Consider the following 17,532-nt stretch of genomic DNA (forward strand, 5'->3'; position numbering starts at 1 on the left):
GGGAGGAAGAAATACCACAAGACCCAAGAGAGAAGACAGGCTGCTGCAGACTAGCGAGATCAAAGAAGGTTACAAATACAGGAATTGAGGTGGGTCTTGAGAGACATAATTGTTTAAGCAGAGTCTCCTTCTGATAAAGTGAGTGCTAAGCTAAGGCTTGGAATCAGATACACTGAAGGTACGTTTGGGAGGCACCCAAGTGCTCTCTCATGCCACCCTAATGGGCAACGTAGAAATAAGGGGTGAATGACAATACAGACCTAGAGAAGTTATTTGACCTGTAAAGTCTCTAGCAAAGTATTCAAGGATCTACCCTTCACTTTTTTGTTTAGCATTTTTATCTAAATGAAGAAATATATGGCTACTAGTCAAATCTGTAGATGACAAAAAGCTGAAAAGGGATACTTAGTACTGGATGAAGGAGTCAGGATTTTCAAAACTAGAACAATGGGGTCAAATACAGTAAGATGAGATTTAATAGGGATAAATGTAAAGTTCTCCACTTGGATCTGAAAACAAAATACCTCAACTACATCAAGACAATATAGAGAAGTTGGGGTTAGGCAAAGTGTTCATGTAAAAAAGGCCTTTTCAGGAAACTTATGAGTCAATAATGTGACAATGAAGAGACAAACATATTTCGCGTACCTCTCCATTCCCCCCCAAAACACAACCATTACACAACTCAATATAAAGGCGGTCATAGCGCTCTTACTTAGCCCAGATCAAAGCATACAAAGCTCTGGATAGAGCATTTAGATTATTTTTTAGGCACTGTATTTTATGGACATTGACAAAATAAAGTCTGTGACACTTGAGAATCAGTTGAAGAAACTAAGAATCTTTAGTCTGGAAATGAAAAGATTTAGGCAAGGACCTGATAGGAGCAGATTCTTACTTTGCTACAGGAATAGAAACAATGGGTGAATTGCATTCAGTCCAATAGAAGAAAATCTGAAACTAATAATCCCAGGATACCAGACCTGGAGTTAGAAGCTCTTCCCTCTACTCATTTCTTTACCCCAAGCTGGTAATTTAGTCCAGCTTGCTCATTTTACATATTAATAAATTGGGGCCCAGAAAATAAAGTGACATTTCCATGTACACAGTAATAATTTGTGAAGTTAACTGGGATCTGACTTCTGGTTTTGCAACTCTAAAAAATCTAGTGCTCTTTGCCACACAACAATTTGCTTCTGAACAATTCCTGTGCAAACCACCTGACACCCAATTTCTACAAAATTTTAGATAGACACATGCACCCACTGGGACAGACCCCACTAGATCTGGAAGGGCAGCTAAAAGGGACTAAATTTGGCAGAATGTAGGTGAGGAAGATCACCAAGTTTATTAAATCTGAGCTATAAGAGACTTGAGATATAGATCTAGTTCAACATGAAGATGATGAGAACTTAAAGTACTTTATCTAAGGACCTTGCTGTTCGACAACAGTAAAAAGGACTGGGAATCTGGGTCTCCAAATTCTTTAGTCATTGCTAGATTTTCTGCCTGGCGAGGAACCCCTGGGCACAACAGTTGGAGTGGAGGTTACACTCATTCATTGGAATTCCATCATCTCTAAACCATTCATTCATTTCATGCCTTATAAATTTCAACTGTCGCCTTTCAGACTCCAAGTCTATTTCCTACATGGAAATCCAGTTGGGGATATAATATATTGCCTGAAAGGAATACTGGAGTAAGAGTTAAGGACCTGGATTCAAATCTTGGCTCTACCACTTACTCATGTAACCTTGGTTCAATCACCTTACTTCTCTTCATTCTGCTTTCTAGGTGCTAGAGCACATCATCCCAGGGTCCTCAACAACTTTAACACTCTATGGCTAACCCAAATATTACCAACCATTTCAGATGAAATATCATGTCCCCTACCCGACCATATTAAGTTATTTAAACAAAGAAGTTTGTCTTATACAAGTTTGCACGCTGACCCATCATCACTCTTCACATCTAGTCCAAATTAGTGAACCTTGGTACGATATATGACTCAATTGCCTGGGGAACCTTCTTTCTCCTTTATGTCATTTCTCCTCTGGGTCTCAGTTTTCATTTCTGCAAAATGGAAACAACAGTACTGACCCCTTCCCCCCAAATCAAGTTGTCCAAGGCAATATTGTGGTCCTTTCATTACCGCTATGAAGGTTAGAACGATAGCTACGAATTCTGAAAGCATTTTATAAAATGTTGATATTGTCAGTTAGAGCCCAGGACATCTATGGAAGAGAAAGCAAAGATGAGGCTGCTAAGCTTTGGTTTCCACAGAGATGATCAGAAGAGGGAGAGAAGAGGAAGAATGAAAGAAAGAGAAGAGTGCAGAAGGAGACAGAAGGCCAATGTCCCTTCCCACCAAGCCTGAACTGCCTTCTAAGACAAAATGTTTGGGCTGCAGCAGGCAAAAGGAAAAGCAGAGGCTATGGCTGATATACAGATAATGACTTTATTTAAGTTGAAAACCTGGGAGGTATGAGTGTGGAGGGGGTGCTAAGAATCAGGCTCTGGTGGAGGTGTTGGCTTCTCTTCATCAGGTGGGCAGTCAATGAAATCGGCCAGCATAGCGGCTGTGTCATCCTGTTCCTTCTGGAGGCAGAGAGGCACAGACAAAAGGTGCAGGTAAGGCGGGGAGCCACAACCAGCCTGGGAAGCGGCCACTTTCTCCGCCACCCCCCACCCGTGCTCCCCTCCCGTGTTCATCCCTCTTACCTCCCCCAAGGATGCCGTTTCACTCTCTGTCGCTGTGGTCTCAGCAGCCATGGCTAGAGGAGGCTCTTGATTGCCTCTCTCATCAGTCCCCTCCTCACTTAAGACAGGGGGCTCATTTCCAGCCAGCTCTTCAGCAGGGGGTTCTTCTGGTGCAGCTGTTCTACCTTCCTGCTCCCTTTCTCCTTGAGAGGGTGAAGCCTCAAGGGCCAGGGCAGGGGCACCCTCCCCCTCCTTTTCATCCTCTGCACTGGGTTCTTCTACTTCCATCAGGAGACCAGGCTCTGGTTCTTCCTTGGGAGGCTCTGAGGGAGGAGGAAGCGGGGAAGAATCTGGGAGAGGGGCTCCCCTATCTTCTACCTCACCCTCTGCTGGTTCAAATTCTACTTCCTCTAGTTCTTCCTCTTCTTCCTCTTCCTCCTCCTCTTCCTCCTCTTCCTCCAGCTCTCCTTCTTCTTCTTCCTCAAACTCCTCTTCAAATTCTTCTTCCTCTTCTTCCTCCTCTTCAAAATATTCTTCTTCCTCATCCTCCTCATCTTCCTCTGGGAAGTCCTCCTCTTCCTCCTCTTCTTCCTCTTCTTCCTCCTCCTCTTCTTCCTCATCACTGCTGTTAATGTTGATAACCGTTAGGTCTTCTTCCAGCGGAGGGGGTCCCCCACCAGCTGTCCCTTCAGCCACTAGCTGGGGCGGTGGGAGGGCTCCAGGCCCTGGTGGAGGTGGCAGGGGTCCAGGGGCAGGGGGCAGCTCCTCAGGCTCTTCTTTGGGTGGCAGGGGTGGGGAGGCAGCAGTAGCAACGACAGGCAGTGCTGGGGGTGGTGTGCCACCCTGGGGAGGCGCAGGGGGCAGGGGCAGTAACCCCTCTGGCACAATCACCACACTATCATCTGAGTCACTCTCCAGAGAGATCTCCACATCCGATGTCTCCTCCTTCTCATAATGAACAAACGCTGGTCGAGGAGGCCTTCCTCCAAAGGCCTCCTCTGGGGGCTGGGAAGGTGGGGATGTTCCAGCAGGGGCTGGGGTAGAATCCTCATTAAAGGCTGCCCGATGGTTTTCAGGGCCAGCAAGAAGTCGGGGGGGCACAGACACTAAGCCTGGGACAGGGAGGCCCAGGTGGTTAGCTGTGGCAGAGGTTGGGGGCCGAGGACCAGGGGGATGGAAAGGTGGGGCCCGGAAGGGGGAAGGGGGCTCAGGCTGAGTTGGGGGAACAATAGGGGGACTGGAGGGACCTGGGGACTGGAGAGGAGGAACTCTTGGGTGGGCCAGGGCAGCACAGGTCACTAATGCCTCAGAGCAGAAGGAAGAGACCTAGAGAAGGGCAAAGAGAAAAAAATGGGGATTATTAATAGCATGATGGAAGAGAAGAGAAAGGCAGGAAAAATCTAAAAGAAGCCAAGTCAGGAAAGGAGAAAAGTAGATGAACTTCTCCTTCCTAAGGAACAAGGGCAAGGGAAGACCTGAGATATGATATAGAAAAAAGCAAAAACAGAAACAGAATCCATAGATAAACTAGGCTTCCTAAAAATAGGCAGAAACTTAGATCAGAAGCTAGAAGAGAAGGAACTCTGTCCCAGAAAAATGAGGGCATTCTGCAGTAGTACCTCAAGGTTCTCCTCACGCTGGCCAAGGGAAAAGGCTTGCAGGGCACAGGTGAGGGGGGGAGGACATTGTGGTGCTGGTGCCAGCAACAGAGCAAGTAGCAAGCGGTAGAGCTCTCGGCGACATCGAGCACTGGTATAGGGAGAACCTCCAGGAATCTCACCCTGTTGGGTACCCATTACCATGGGCAATGTCAGCTCATGGAGTCGCTGGGGGAGTCAAAAAGAGAGGTCATACACTAAACGACAAACCCCTCCTCCCCCCTCCCCCCGACTCCCTCTCCTCCCTCAACTGTACCACCAAAGAGAGGGAGAGGAGGAGAGAAAAGGCCAGCACCCCAGTCACCAACATTACAAGGCTTCAACCCTTCACCTCCTCCCCTACCCCCCCCAAATCCAAGATCTGATGCAGGGAACCAACTCTGTGAGTCTCTTCCTTGATGAGGGGCCCGCACATGAGGATGGTCCGGCTCAAACCTGGGAGGATGGGAAGGGGTTCATGTGAGTGAAACTGGGCTGACTCCAAATCAGAGAACATTTCTCCTAGTGCTGTCATAAAGCCTCACCTCTCAAGGCAGTAGTACAGACATCACTGTTGGCATTGCTATCTCCCTTCCTGTGCATGGGTGGGACCACAGCTTCCCCTGAGTCCAACTTTAGTTTCTTGGGGGCACTAGGCTTCCCAGACTGCAATCCTCCATCTTGGGTGACCCGGGGACCACGAAGCTTGGGGACAGGAGTTGGGGAGGGAGCAGGAAGAGTATTACTGGTGTGTAAGTTAGAAAATATGATAAATAAAAAGGAGGAAGGGAACAGGCCGAGTTAAGGAGGAGAGGAACAAAGCAGGTAGAGTCAGGATGGGAGAGTGTTTGGGAGAGACTGAGGTTGAAGACTCAGGCCTCACCTTGAGGGCATCAGCAGGTGGGAAGATGTCACTAAGCAGATGAGTAAGCAGAGCTTCAGACTGCGCTCCCCCTTGGAGTATCCCAGCCCCAGCCCCACAGGTCTGTACCCATAGTTCCAGCACTGAGTACACCTTCGCCCGAACTGCACTGAGAGACAAAGAGAGAAGGAGTTATGGGTATGAAAGGAGTCTTTTCTCTCCTCTCTTAGAATCCACCTCTCATGAAATTCTCATTTGACTGCTTCTTATACCCCATCAATTCTTCCCAATGCTAGTACAACACTCCTAAAGTTTCATTACCTATAGGGTCTCTCCTGGCCTGGTGGAAGGGGGTCTCGCCCAGCACTCCAGGTGTTAAGGACCTGGGGAAGCAGGCGGCAGATAAGCCCCCCAAATCGAACAAGTCGACTCCCACACCTGGAAAAGTGAGGGGAGAATATGAACACTGAGATCACTTTACAACTCCCTCAATAACTCCCCCCTCCCCAATCACACTCACGAAAGGATAAGGGCAGAGAGCAGTTCCAGGGCCTCCAGATGGATAGAGGGCAACAGCAGTAGCCTTAAAGGACCATCCCCCAGCCAGCTCTGGTCAGGAGAGAAATCAGTATGTTCATGGGGCAAGGGAAGGCTGGGAGTGGGGCAGGGAGGTGGGAGGCAAATGGGTAAGGACACAAAGAAGAAAGGAGATAAGGAAAAGTGAAAAGATACAGGCATTTTTGAAGACGGCAGAGGAAAATAAAAAGTCCTGATTCTTAGGGAGTAGAGGGATCCCAGGGTAGGTGAGGACAGCAAAGGTAGTCTATGGATTTATAATGAGTAATTCTTCACTTACAATGTTCTTGCCACTAACACTGAGAGTCCGGCAGATAATGTCCAGTATGTCTTGTACTGGTACGGACACTGGTGCCCCAAATTCTGAGCTGGAAGTAGAGGCAGAGAGAAGACCCCATAAGATCTAGACTCTCCAAATAACTGGCCCTATCATTTCTTTTGTCTTCCTCACCCCTAAGGACACCTGAGCTAGAGATGAATTCTAATCCCTCCTGACGCAGTCTCACTCTGCCTCTTTCCAGGTCCTCCCCTTTTCAACCCATATCATGTTCCCCCATTCCCACCTTCCCATACCATGTTATTCCCTTTCCCACACCTGAGCATGAGCCCCAGACATCGGGCCAGCCCTGAAAACCTTTGTCGAAGCTGGAGAAGACCATGAACATCATTATCTGCAGGAGGTGGCAGCAGGAGCTCCACTCCAGGACCTTCATATTGTATTGGGGCTGGATATGCAAAGATATACACACACACAAATATACAAAGTGACAGCTAATAAACTTCCTACCTTTAGTCATCCCTTTTCCAAGCTGTCACATTTTTCCCAAAAATTTAACCCAGATTAAGCCCACCCTCCTCAGTTACTCTTCTACTCATGTCCAAAGCAGGCATATGGTTCATCCTCCACACATGCTCTGTTCTGTTTCTTTCAAAAAAAAATCAGAGCTTCAAGTTTTCCCAGATCCCACAGAGATTTATTTATTTATGCCTTATTTACCATAAGGGGCATTTTCCCTACAGTAAGCAAGAGATAATCAATGAATGAATGATCCCTTGTCAGTCATCCCCCATCTCTTAACCGTACCATTCTGGAATCAATCTCCCTCCTCCCCACCCTTCTTATCACCACTTTCCCAAGGACCATAGCAATCAAACCCTACCAACCCCAGCATTCTCCCCGCCACTAATCCTGACCCAACCATACCAGTCTCAGCGCCCTCGTAGAGGGCCCCCAAAAGGCCATGTAGAGAGGCCAGTAGACAATGTAACTCTTGTTCCCAGCTCTCTGTGTGCTTCAGGCCCTGGGAGAAGCCAGCCCCCAGGGCAGGTAACCTCGAGTAACACTCACACGCCAACTACAGTAGGGAGGAGAGTCAGGAACTAGGTCACCCAAGGGAATCACTCTGTGATCCTCCCCAAGTACCAGTGAGAAACATGGAATGAGGGTGGGGGATGGTGGTGGAAAATCGATTCTAAACCTAAAGGAAACAAAGGAAGAAAGGAAGACCAAGACACATGAGCTCAGAAGACAGACATAAATAGGGGAAGAGACAAGGAAGTAGGTAGAGGTGTTTATGTGGTTGGTAGGAGGGAGAAAAAAATCTTAAAACTAGAATAAAGCCAGAGGCAAGAAAATTTAAGGGGGAGATCCGAATAGGCAAAGACACAGAATCATCCCAATACTGGGACCCATGTATTCTATATGATTGCCATAAAGTTGAGGGCAGGGAAAATCTAGCCTTTTCTATATACCCATACCACCCTTTCCAACTTCCATTTTTATATTCTCCCCACAATCCTTTTACCTGCTGGAGTTGAGGGCTCAAAGCTTCAACTCTGGATAGAAAAAAGGAGGCCAGTTTGCCCTAGAGGGAAAGGGAATTATTGAGAAAGACAAAGGAATTCCTTCCCCCATTCCTCCCAATAAGTCTTATAATCTCAATTAGTATTCATCAAAAAGAGGAAGTGAGAAATGTCATACTGTCTAATGGCAACAAATGAATCATTGGCTTATATACTGTGAATCACCAGGAGGGAGGTCTTATGAAAGTGGGAATAGCTCAGGAAACACCATTTTTATTTTTTCTCTATAATCATCCTTGTTTCTTCTCCTGACATTTTTCTAAGCATGAGTCAATTCCTTAACTGGGTTTTATAGGATGGGCAGATTTGAGGTGATGGGGAGAAAAAAGCAAAGAAAAGGGCATCTCAGGCAGGGAACCAACTAATGGCAGGCAGTCACTGTAACAGTAATACAGAAAGCATATTTCAGAAAAAAATGAGTAGTGTTTGGGTACTTGGGAAATATGAAGGGAAAGGTAATGAGTGCCCTGAGAATAGACTGTCTTCTGCAAGATGTCCAAAAGACTAATTTCCTTCCTGAACCTGTCCCTGCCTCCAAAATTTCCCTACTTATATGGAGGGCATCAGCGACCAGGTTCAAAACAAACAATTCCTAGGCTTGGATGATCCTAGTTTTGCTTCTCTTTCACTTGCATGGCTAACATTCTATCACCTCTTGCCTGAACTTATGATAAAGACTTTTATCAAAAGTCTTTACTACTCTCATCTCCAAAACAACTCCATACACCTGCAAAAAGAATCTTCCTAAGGCACAAGTCTGATCACATCTCTAAAAAATAGTTGGTGGGCCAGTGGATAAAGTGCTGGGCTTGGAGTCCAGAAGACCTGAGGTCAAACAGGCACTCATCAGCTTTATGACCCTGAGCAAATTGCTTAACTTCAGTTTCCTCAATTGTAAAATGGAGGTGATAACAGCACCTACCTTTCATAAATGTTAATATTTGATTTATTTAGTTAATATTTTTCCTCAGTTACATTTAAAACAAACTTTACATTTATTTTTAATTTTTTTGAGTTCTAGTTTCTCTCCCTTATCCCTACTCACAATTAAGAAACTACATATGAAGTAAGTTATGCAAAACATTTCTATAAAAATCATATTGTGGAAAAAAAAAACCAGATTTCCCATGTTAATGAAAATAAAAACCCTCAAAAAAAAAAAGTTAATAAAAAAGAAAGAGAGAATGCTTCAATCTGTATTCACACACAATCCTTCTCTGGGTATAGATAGGTTTTTCATAAGTTCTTCAAAGTAGGCTTAGATCATTATGTTGCTGAGAAAAGCAAAATCATTTACAGCTGGTCATCCCAGAACATTGCTATTACTTTTGAGTACAGTACAATTCACTTTGCTTGAATTCCTGGAGAACTTTCCAGGTAGTTTTTTTTTGGGGGGTTGTTTTTCTTTTTTTGAGAGTGTCCTGCTCATCATTTCCCATAGAACAGTAACACAACACTTTATTGAGCCATTCCCCAATTTATGGGCATCTCCTCAATTTCTTTTCTTTTTTTTTTTTGCCCTAAGAGCAGCTTTGAATATGTTTTTGTACATATGGGTCATTTCCCTTTCTTTGAATCTCTTCTGTAGTAACGGTATCGTTATGTCATAGGATTCACATAGCCCTTTGAGCACAGATCAAATCTTTTGATCATTTATCAGTTGGGCTTGAATAACTGTTGTGATGATCAAATGATATAATATTTGTAAAAAAGCACCCTGCATAGTGCCTGGTACTGTAATAGTTATTATATGTATATATGTGTGTGTGTGTGTGTGTGTGTGTGTGTGTGTATACTGTAATAGTTATTATATGTATGTGTGTGTGTGTGTGTGTGTGTGTGTGTGTATATAAATTCCCCCATTCTCTTTCTCCATTATCAAAACCCTTCAGTAGTGTCCCTCCCTACTCCCACCCCGCTTCATTACTTCTAGGATTTAGCAAAAATTTCTCAATCTGGAAGCCTGACCTGGCTCATCATTTCATTACTCCCTTTTATGTATTCTGGGCTCTAGAAAAAATGGACTAAAACACTTCCAAACTCTACATCCCACTTCTACATCTGGTGATTTGTATAGATCATCTTCCATTCCTACACTGTGTTCACATTTTTGGTTCTCAGAATCTCTGACTTCCTTCAAAGGTCAACTCAAGGTAAGATCACCTCCATAAAGCCATTCTTCATGGTTTTGAGGTTCTCTCCCTTTTCAAATTACTTCAAGGCTAATTATCTGTGTGCATTTTGGACAGACCAGTCAGCAAAATCCCCCAAATAGAACATCAAAGAATATTTATTCCAACTCAAATCTGACTAGAAATCTCTTCTACAACTACCCTATAAATTTCAAAGAACTCTAAGTGAAGGGGAACTCGAATTCCTGGGCAGACTGTTTCATTTCTAGACAGATTTTTGGAAGGTTTCTCTTTATAACAGAGTTCGTGTTTACTATGTGACAATATATGAACAATCTTAATATCTCCACTATGTAGGATGAAAGAGAACAGATAAGAAATAAAAAGTAGAACATCCAGAAATAATTTTAGTTTTCATTCCAAAAGCATTTCTGTGCTTGACATAGATGCCACTAAAAAGTCACACCCAATAGCAAATGAAATTTTCAATTTTTTCAGTAGAGAGTATCATTTCTCACAGTTGCTAAGGCCTACATTAATCAATAAAGCTGGATTCCTATGGTAAAGTTAAGTTTTTTATCCTTTCCTTGTAATAGAAGTAATCCAATAATTTTATGTAAAAGACACAAAGTTGACCACATTATCAATCTGAGATCCTGGGTCTGAGAATTTATTTGTTACATTTAATTTCTAAAACTGAATCGTGCCTTGACCAAAGTCAAAATAGCCTTGCCCCAATTCTAAGGAACTGTTTTAATGTTTTAGCATGAAAGAGTGGGTGAAGTAAGGGGGTAAGTAAACTACAGGGACAGAACACACCCTACAGAGGATTCACTAAGGGTTAAAGTCTGTATGAGCTCTCAGAATTCCCTGGCCAGATAGAGAAAAAGAAGAGTTCTCATCTTGTTAGAAGTGATTAAAAAAAAAAAAAAAAAAGTCCAAACATACAAAAATTCCAAGAAATTCAAGCCTAGGAGAAACTACAAAAACAAACCCTTATTTTGGACACTGGCAATCAAGGGACAGACTAGAAACTCATTAGGAACTAGAAATGCCTCAAAACTAGAAGTTGGGGGGGAGGGGGAGGGAAGAGGGAGAGAGGCAGGGGGAGAAGAGAAAGAGACAGAGAGAGAGAGAGAGAGAGAGAGAGAGAGAGAGAGCGCGCGAGAGCTCTCTTCCCATCATTTTCTTAGCATAGATTAGCTGGCAAAATGCTTCCCACTCTCACTCAGTGTGCTTAATCAAAAGTTGATTTCTCAAAGATCACACTTTACTTCACAGTCTGCTTCAAAAAAAAAAAAAAACAAAAAACAAAAAAAAAAAACACTCACAGAATTTTAGGGCTGAAAGGGAATTTATAAAGTAATTGAGATCCAAAAAAGGGAAATGATCTGAGTTGGTAAAAAAAAAAAAAAACTAATCCAAGGCCCACAGCCATTTCACTCCATCTTAATGGAGGCCATAGGGATCAAGACATACCTAAATGGCAGATAAGCCAAAAGACTTTGATTACTTTGGATGCTAAAAGTTTAGAAACTTGAGGAAAAAACTGTATTATATTGCTCCAGCATAGATGATTTCCATATAAGTTTGGTAAAGTCTGGTTGTTTTTCTTGACTTTGTTCCATGTGTGCTAGGTTATCTACCATTTTAGAAGAATCCAAACTCCTAGATTTCGCATTAAAGGGGCAGTAAAATATAGTAGACTTGTGGATATGTGTGATGGCTCCATAGCCCTAGACATAGGGAAATTTGTAAAAATGGTTTTTGCAAATTTTTAATAGTTTCCTTCTGTGTATAGTCCTCATTTCATTATGAACACACTTTGCTATTTCTTCCTAATGCCACTAGGTTTTTGGTTTTTTTTTTGGCAAAGATATTGAAGTGGTTCCTTCTTCAGTTCATTTTATAGAGAAAACAAATGACTTGTCCAGGTCAGACAATTAGTGTCTGAGGTTAGATTTGAATTCAGGAGTTTTCCTGACTCTATCCAGTTTCTCTTAAAGCTCTTAAGATTGCCTTTAAACTTGATTTTAATCTCCACTGCTTTTCTCTGCTTTGTGAAATGATACTGCTCATGAAGAAGCTTACTGTCATGCTGAATTTTTTTAGTCTTTTTGTTGTGCCAATTAGTTTACATTGGTTAAATTATCATAAAATTATTATAGTTAGTGTTAATGTTGATTTCCAATTTTTTATTTTCAATCACTTAATAGTTTTGAGTGAATTATTTCTGAGCCTAAAATTAATTCTAAAATGCCAAATAGCAACAGATTTAGGTGCTAAAGGCATCAAGTTAAATATAAACTAATCTGTAAAATCTTATGAAGGGTGATGAACAAGAGGAACTGTTTGAGATAAAACAAGTTTAAAGAAAACTTTATAAAAGATAAAACAAAATCATTCCCAAAGAAAGAATATCCCTAATTACATTATCTTTTTCAAGGAAAGATACTATTTTAGTCTGGAAAAACCTGCTGTTGGGAGTGTTGTCTAAGAGAAATTCTCACTTTCTTACTTTAATAAACACATAATTGCTCCCTGCCCCCAAAGTTCAGGGTGAAACATAATTTCTTGAAATGTATTTAAAGATCAAAATGACTAATTCTTCTAACTTTTCCCTTAATTTTAAAAACTGAACTTTTTTTTCCTCATTTTTTTAATCTGATTTTTCTTGTGCATATGATAAATACAGAAATATGTTTAGAAAAACTACACAAGTTTAACTTATATTGTATTACTTGATGGGTCATGTAATATAATACAATGTCTCAAGGAGGTCTTATGAGGGAAGGGAAGGGGAAAAAATTTGGAACACAAAGTTTTGCAAGAGTGATTGTCGTTCAGTCATGTCCTCCACTTAGATCTTATGGACCACAGCATGCCAATGATGTCCATGGAGTTTTCTTGGCAAAGATTATTGGAATGGTTTGCCATTTCCTTCTCCAGTGAATTGAGGCAAACAGATGTTAAGTGATTTGCTCAGGGTCACACAGCTAGTTTCTGAGGCTAGATGTGAACTTATGTGTCTGCCTGATTCTAGGCCCAGTGCTTTATCCACTGAATCACCTAGCCACTTCCAAAATGTCAAACAGAAAATTTTATTTTTGATTCTGGAGCTAATAAGGAACCATTGAAATTTACTGATGTGAGGGTAAGGAAGGGAATGTAGGACAGAAAAATGGACATAGTCAAAACTGTGTTTTAGGCAAATCATTTTGGTAGCTAAATGAAAGATATATTACAGTGCTAAAAGAGACTTGAATCAAACTGACCAATGAAACAGCTGCAGAAGCCCAGAAAAGTAATGAAAACCTATAATATGGTAACGGGTGAAAAGAGAGGATGTATATTCAATATGTTGTGAAGGTGAAAACAAGATTTGACAAGAGTGTCAATATGGAATGAATAATGAGGGTGATGATGAAACAGGTTTCAAGGCTCTATACCCAAGCTTGTACCTCCTGGAAGGATGTTAGTACCCTCAACAGCAATAGGAAAGTGAAGAACTGGGGGAGGGGGGAGAGTATAATAAGGTATACATTCTTGTCCAAAAAGCAGTTGATTCCCTCAATTCTCCCCTCCTAACTGGAGAGTAAATGAGAAAAAAGGACATGCAGACACTATGAAGTTTTAAGAAAGGAAGAAGAAGGATAAATCTGCATCTCTTTTACTTAATAGGGATAGTTAGATTAGATTAGGTTAAGAATATGAGAGTTATTAATAGGTATATAAAGATGAACTACCTGCCAGCTAGGGAAAAAGGGGGAAATTTACAATAAAAGGTTATGCAAGGGTCAATGCTGGAAAAATTACCCATGCATATGGCTTTGTAAATAAAAAGCTTTAATAATAAAAAAAAAAAAAAAATGAAGACTAAAGGGGGGGGGGAGTTGATATTGGGGATAGGTCTCTTGGAGAAGGAGGGAACTTTAAAGGGATTTGCCTAGGCAAGGAGAAGGGTATGAAGGAGGAAATAGTGGGAGAACAGTGGAAAGTTTCTGAATCAGGAGGAAGGCAGTAGAGTGCTATGGAGAGAACACTGGATTTTGAATCATAGATTTAGGTTCATATCCAAATTCTTAATCAAATGATTAATAATGTTTACTATAGTAATATTCTAAGCAGGTTTTTTTTCTTTACTATAATTGTATACTTAACCTAATCCCTGAAAGGCAGAGTGGATAATCCATGGTACAGGGGCTAGGCAAGTGAGTTAGTTTTCCCTATGTGACTCAAATTATCTAGTTCTCAACTTCCTCATCTGCTGTAAAATGAGGAAAGATCTAAGAAGCTTAATCATGAATTTATGATTATTAAAGGGGACAGGAACTCAGAAGTGGCCTTACAATTAATAAGTTACATGATAGGCAAAGTAACTTGACCATCTGGGTCTCAGTTTGCACATCTTTAAAATAATCTGGAAAAAGGTATGCCCAATCAATCAGCATTCATTAAACATCTATATGCTAAGCACTGCATCACTTGTGCAGATTAAAGAAAAAAGAGCAGACAGTTCCTGTTCTCAAGGAGCTTGCAATATAACAGGAGAGTTAACATGCAAACATGTTAAACTTGCACTTCCAAGAGTGCAAGTTTGCATGCATACCCCCACTCCCCGCCCCCATATATACCAAGCTAGATACAGGATAATTGGGAAATGATTAACAGAGGAAGACAACACTGGAATTAAGAGGGGATTGGAAAAGTCTTCCAAAAGAAGGTGGGATTTTAGTTGGGACAGAATGCAAGCTAAACACTAATCTGACAGAATCGCATCTTCCTTCTCCAAGTAAAGAGAGGGCTTAATAGTGACTGATTCTTAGTAGGAACTTTGACTTTTGTTTTTCTGTGCAGGAAGAATTCATTAGCAGGTAGACAACAAAAGACAACAAAATTAAAATTCTCCCATAATCCATTCTACCATGAAAAGCTTTCTTTATAACATTTATCTGATGTAGTTCTGCCCCCTGGAGGTACAAAGTCTAATAACAAGTTTTAAAGATTTTCAAAGCATTTTACATGTATCTCATGTAAAATGAGATCCTCAACTCTGGAAGATTAGATACAATTGTCATCCCCATTCTATAGATGAGAAAACTAAGGCTAAGAAAAATTAAGTGATTTGTCCAGAGTCGTATAGCTAGTTGTTATTTGTCCTTTATGGTTGAAGACCATGATGATATCAGGGAAGTGATGCTTTGCCTGAAACATTTTGTTGGCCAAACAACAAGAGCTACGAAGTGTCATAAGGAGTCAGAACTGCCTCCACTGAATTCCCTAGCTTGCTTCTCCCCTCTTCCTAATCCAACTCCCCCCCAAATTCAATCCCTTCAAAAAAAAAATTTGAAAAAGCACAGAGGGGCTCCTTAATAGTTTTGAAATCGACAGTTTTCAGATACTACCAGACTCTCAGCCCTCTTGTCACCAACTTTCCAACACATGATATTGTCCCAAACAGAACACAATAGAATCTGAACATAGCAGATTGCAATTTTTGTAAAGATCATTTTATCCCTGAGTGAAGGCAGGAGCTGAACGAATGCTTACTAGATTGGAAAAAAATAAATTTGGTCCAGTGGATGGAGCACTGTGCTTGGCAACAAGGAAGACTCATCTTCATGAGTTCAAACCCAACCTCTTTACCTCAGTTCCTCAAATGTAAACATGAATTGGAAAAGGAAAAGGCAAACAACTCTAGTAGTTTTGCCAAGAAAACCCCAAGTAAGTCTTGAAGAGTTGAGCTTGACTAAACAATAACAAATTTGAATTTTGACAGAGAAATGTCATAAATATATTTGCATTTCTTCAAGTGATTTCACAAAGTCTTTCAAAATATCTTTGTGGAACAAATCAAATAAGCCTTAAATTAAGCCCATGAAATAGGCTGAAATTGGTTAAGTCAGGTCTCTTATACTTTTTATGAATAAGTGGGAGGGATAGTCACAAATGGCAGGCTAATAAAACTGAGAGCTAACATAAAACCAGAAATGACAGCTGATATCCAGGAAAAGAGAAATGGGATCCAAGAAAGAACTATGGGGGTTCTAATGGCATAAGAATACCTATAATAACTACCTGACAGGTTATTGTAATAAATGTGCTTTATAAACACACATGAAAAATTATTCAAGGCACAATTATTATTACCACCTGTGTATTTAACATGCTCAAATCATTTATAGGCCCTTTGTCAGTCTTCACTAACCCAGCAAATAATTCATGCACTAATTATAAATAGTTCATCATTTATTCAAGAAAGTTGAACAGAACTTCTATCTGCTCACAATTTGAGAGCCATTTCTTTTATTCTTCAACATTTGCTTGAAAATAACAGGACAAACCTTTTCTTTCATTAAGACAGAATTCCTTTTGGAATTGGGTCTTTTCAAAGCAATCAGGCTGATGAAGTGTATTACTTTATGGAGGAGAAAAGCAGAAGATGTTAAGTGGAAACCAAGAAATGATAAGAACTCATGATAAAAAGGGAGCAGGGAACAACAACAAAAAAAGTATAAAAGAACAGGATAAATGGAAACACGATCATAACTATGAATGTGACTAAGTAAGCTTACCTATAAATTGGAAAAGAATAGTAGAATGGATTAGAAAGTAGAATCCATGAACAATTTTCAGATGAAGAAATTAAAGCCATTTATGGTCATATGAAAAAATGCTCTAAATCATTATTGATTAGAGAAATGCAAATTACCACTTCAGACCTGTCAAATTGGCTAAGGTGACGGGAAAAAAGTGATAAATGTTGGAGGGGATGTGGGAAAACTGGGATACCAATGAATTGTTAGTGGAATTGTAAATTGAGCCAACCATTCTGGAGAACAATTTGGAAAGAGCTATCAAACTGTGTATACCCTTTGATTTCAGAAGTACCACTACTTTCTAAATCTGTATCCCAAAGATATTATGGAAGGGGAAAAGGACCCATATATGTGAAAATATTTATAGCAGCTCTTTTTGGGGTACAAAGAAGTGGAAATGAGTAAGTGCTCATCAATTAGGGAATGGCTGGATAAATTATGATATATTGAAAGTAATGGAATATTATTGTTCTATAAAAAGTGATGAACAGGTTGATTTTTAAAAAGCCCAGAAAGATTTATGTGAATTAATGCTGAGTGAAGCAAGCAGAACCAAGAAAACATTGTACACAGAAACAAGACTATGTCATGACTGATTATGATAGTCTTGGTTCTTGCCAGCAATTCAGTGATCCAAGGCAATTTCAATAAACTTTGGATGGAAAACACCATCTGCATCCAGAGAGAGTACTATGGAGATTGAATGTGGATCAACATGTCCTATTTTCACTTTTACTCCCTGTTTGTTTGTTTTTTTTCTCCTGGTTTTTCCCTTTTGTTTTGATTTTTCCCTTCCAATATGACTCATGGAAACATGTAAAAAATGAATACATATATAATCTTAAAAAAGTGAATTAAATTTTAAAAAAGCAGAATCCAAAAATACATTAGTTACTAGAAACATATTTAAAACATAAAGGATTCATACAGAATTAAGATGAGGGATTGGAACAAAATCTATGATAGTTCACCTGAACTCAAAGTAGGGGCAATGACCATGATGTCAGACAAAACCACAGTAAAAACTCATTTGGTTAAAAAAGATAGTTAAGTATATGAGACAATAATTGCTTTAGGATATAAGACAATAAATAAACTTAAATATTAAAAAAATACATATATACATATCTGTATAGCATCTAATTAAAGGAAAAACTAAATGA

The 17,532-nt window shown here is 40.6% G+C and overlaps 1 protein-coding gene across 1 annotated transcript in view; it reads right to left on the reverse strand.

The window, feature by feature from the left end:
• Positions 1–2,439: 2,439 nt before the first annotated feature.
• Positions 2,440–17,532, reverse strand: part of PELP1 (proline, glutamate and leucine rich protein 1) — a 30,589-nt gene continuing 15,496 nt past the window's right edge. The window contains exons 6-17 of the mRNA XM_051995898.1: positions 7,581–7,640; positions 6,980–7,130; positions 6,371–6,500; positions 6,056–6,143; positions 5,720–5,808; positions 5,521–5,637; positions 5,221–5,368; positions 4,883–5,042; positions 4,738–4,793; positions 4,320–4,526; positions 2,722–4,026; positions 2,440–2,598 (exon numbers count right to left, since the gene is read on the reverse strand). Of these exons, the coding sequence (XP_051851858.1) occupies positions 2,503–2,598; positions 2,722–4,026; positions 4,320–4,526; positions 4,738–4,793; positions 4,883–5,042; positions 5,221–5,368; positions 5,521–5,637; positions 5,720–5,808; positions 6,056–6,143; positions 6,371–6,500; positions 6,980–7,130; positions 7,581–7,640 (2,607 nt within the window). The 3' untranslated portion in view covers positions 2,440–2,502. The remainder of the gene's footprint in view (positions 2,599–2,721; positions 4,027–4,319; positions 4,527–4,737; positions 4,794–4,882; positions 5,043–5,220; positions 5,369–5,520; positions 5,638–5,719; positions 5,809–6,055; positions 6,144–6,370; positions 6,501–6,979; positions 7,131–7,580; positions 7,641–17,532) is intronic.

Source organism: Antechinus flavipes, chromosome 4, assembly GCF_016432865.1.
Source record: "Antechinus flavipes isolate AdamAnt ecotype Samford, QLD, Australia chromosome 4, AdamAnt_v2, whole genome shotgun sequence".
NCBI classification, from domain to species: Eukaryota; Metazoa; Chordata; class Mammalia; order Dasyuromorphia; family Dasyuridae; genus Antechinus; species Antechinus flavipes.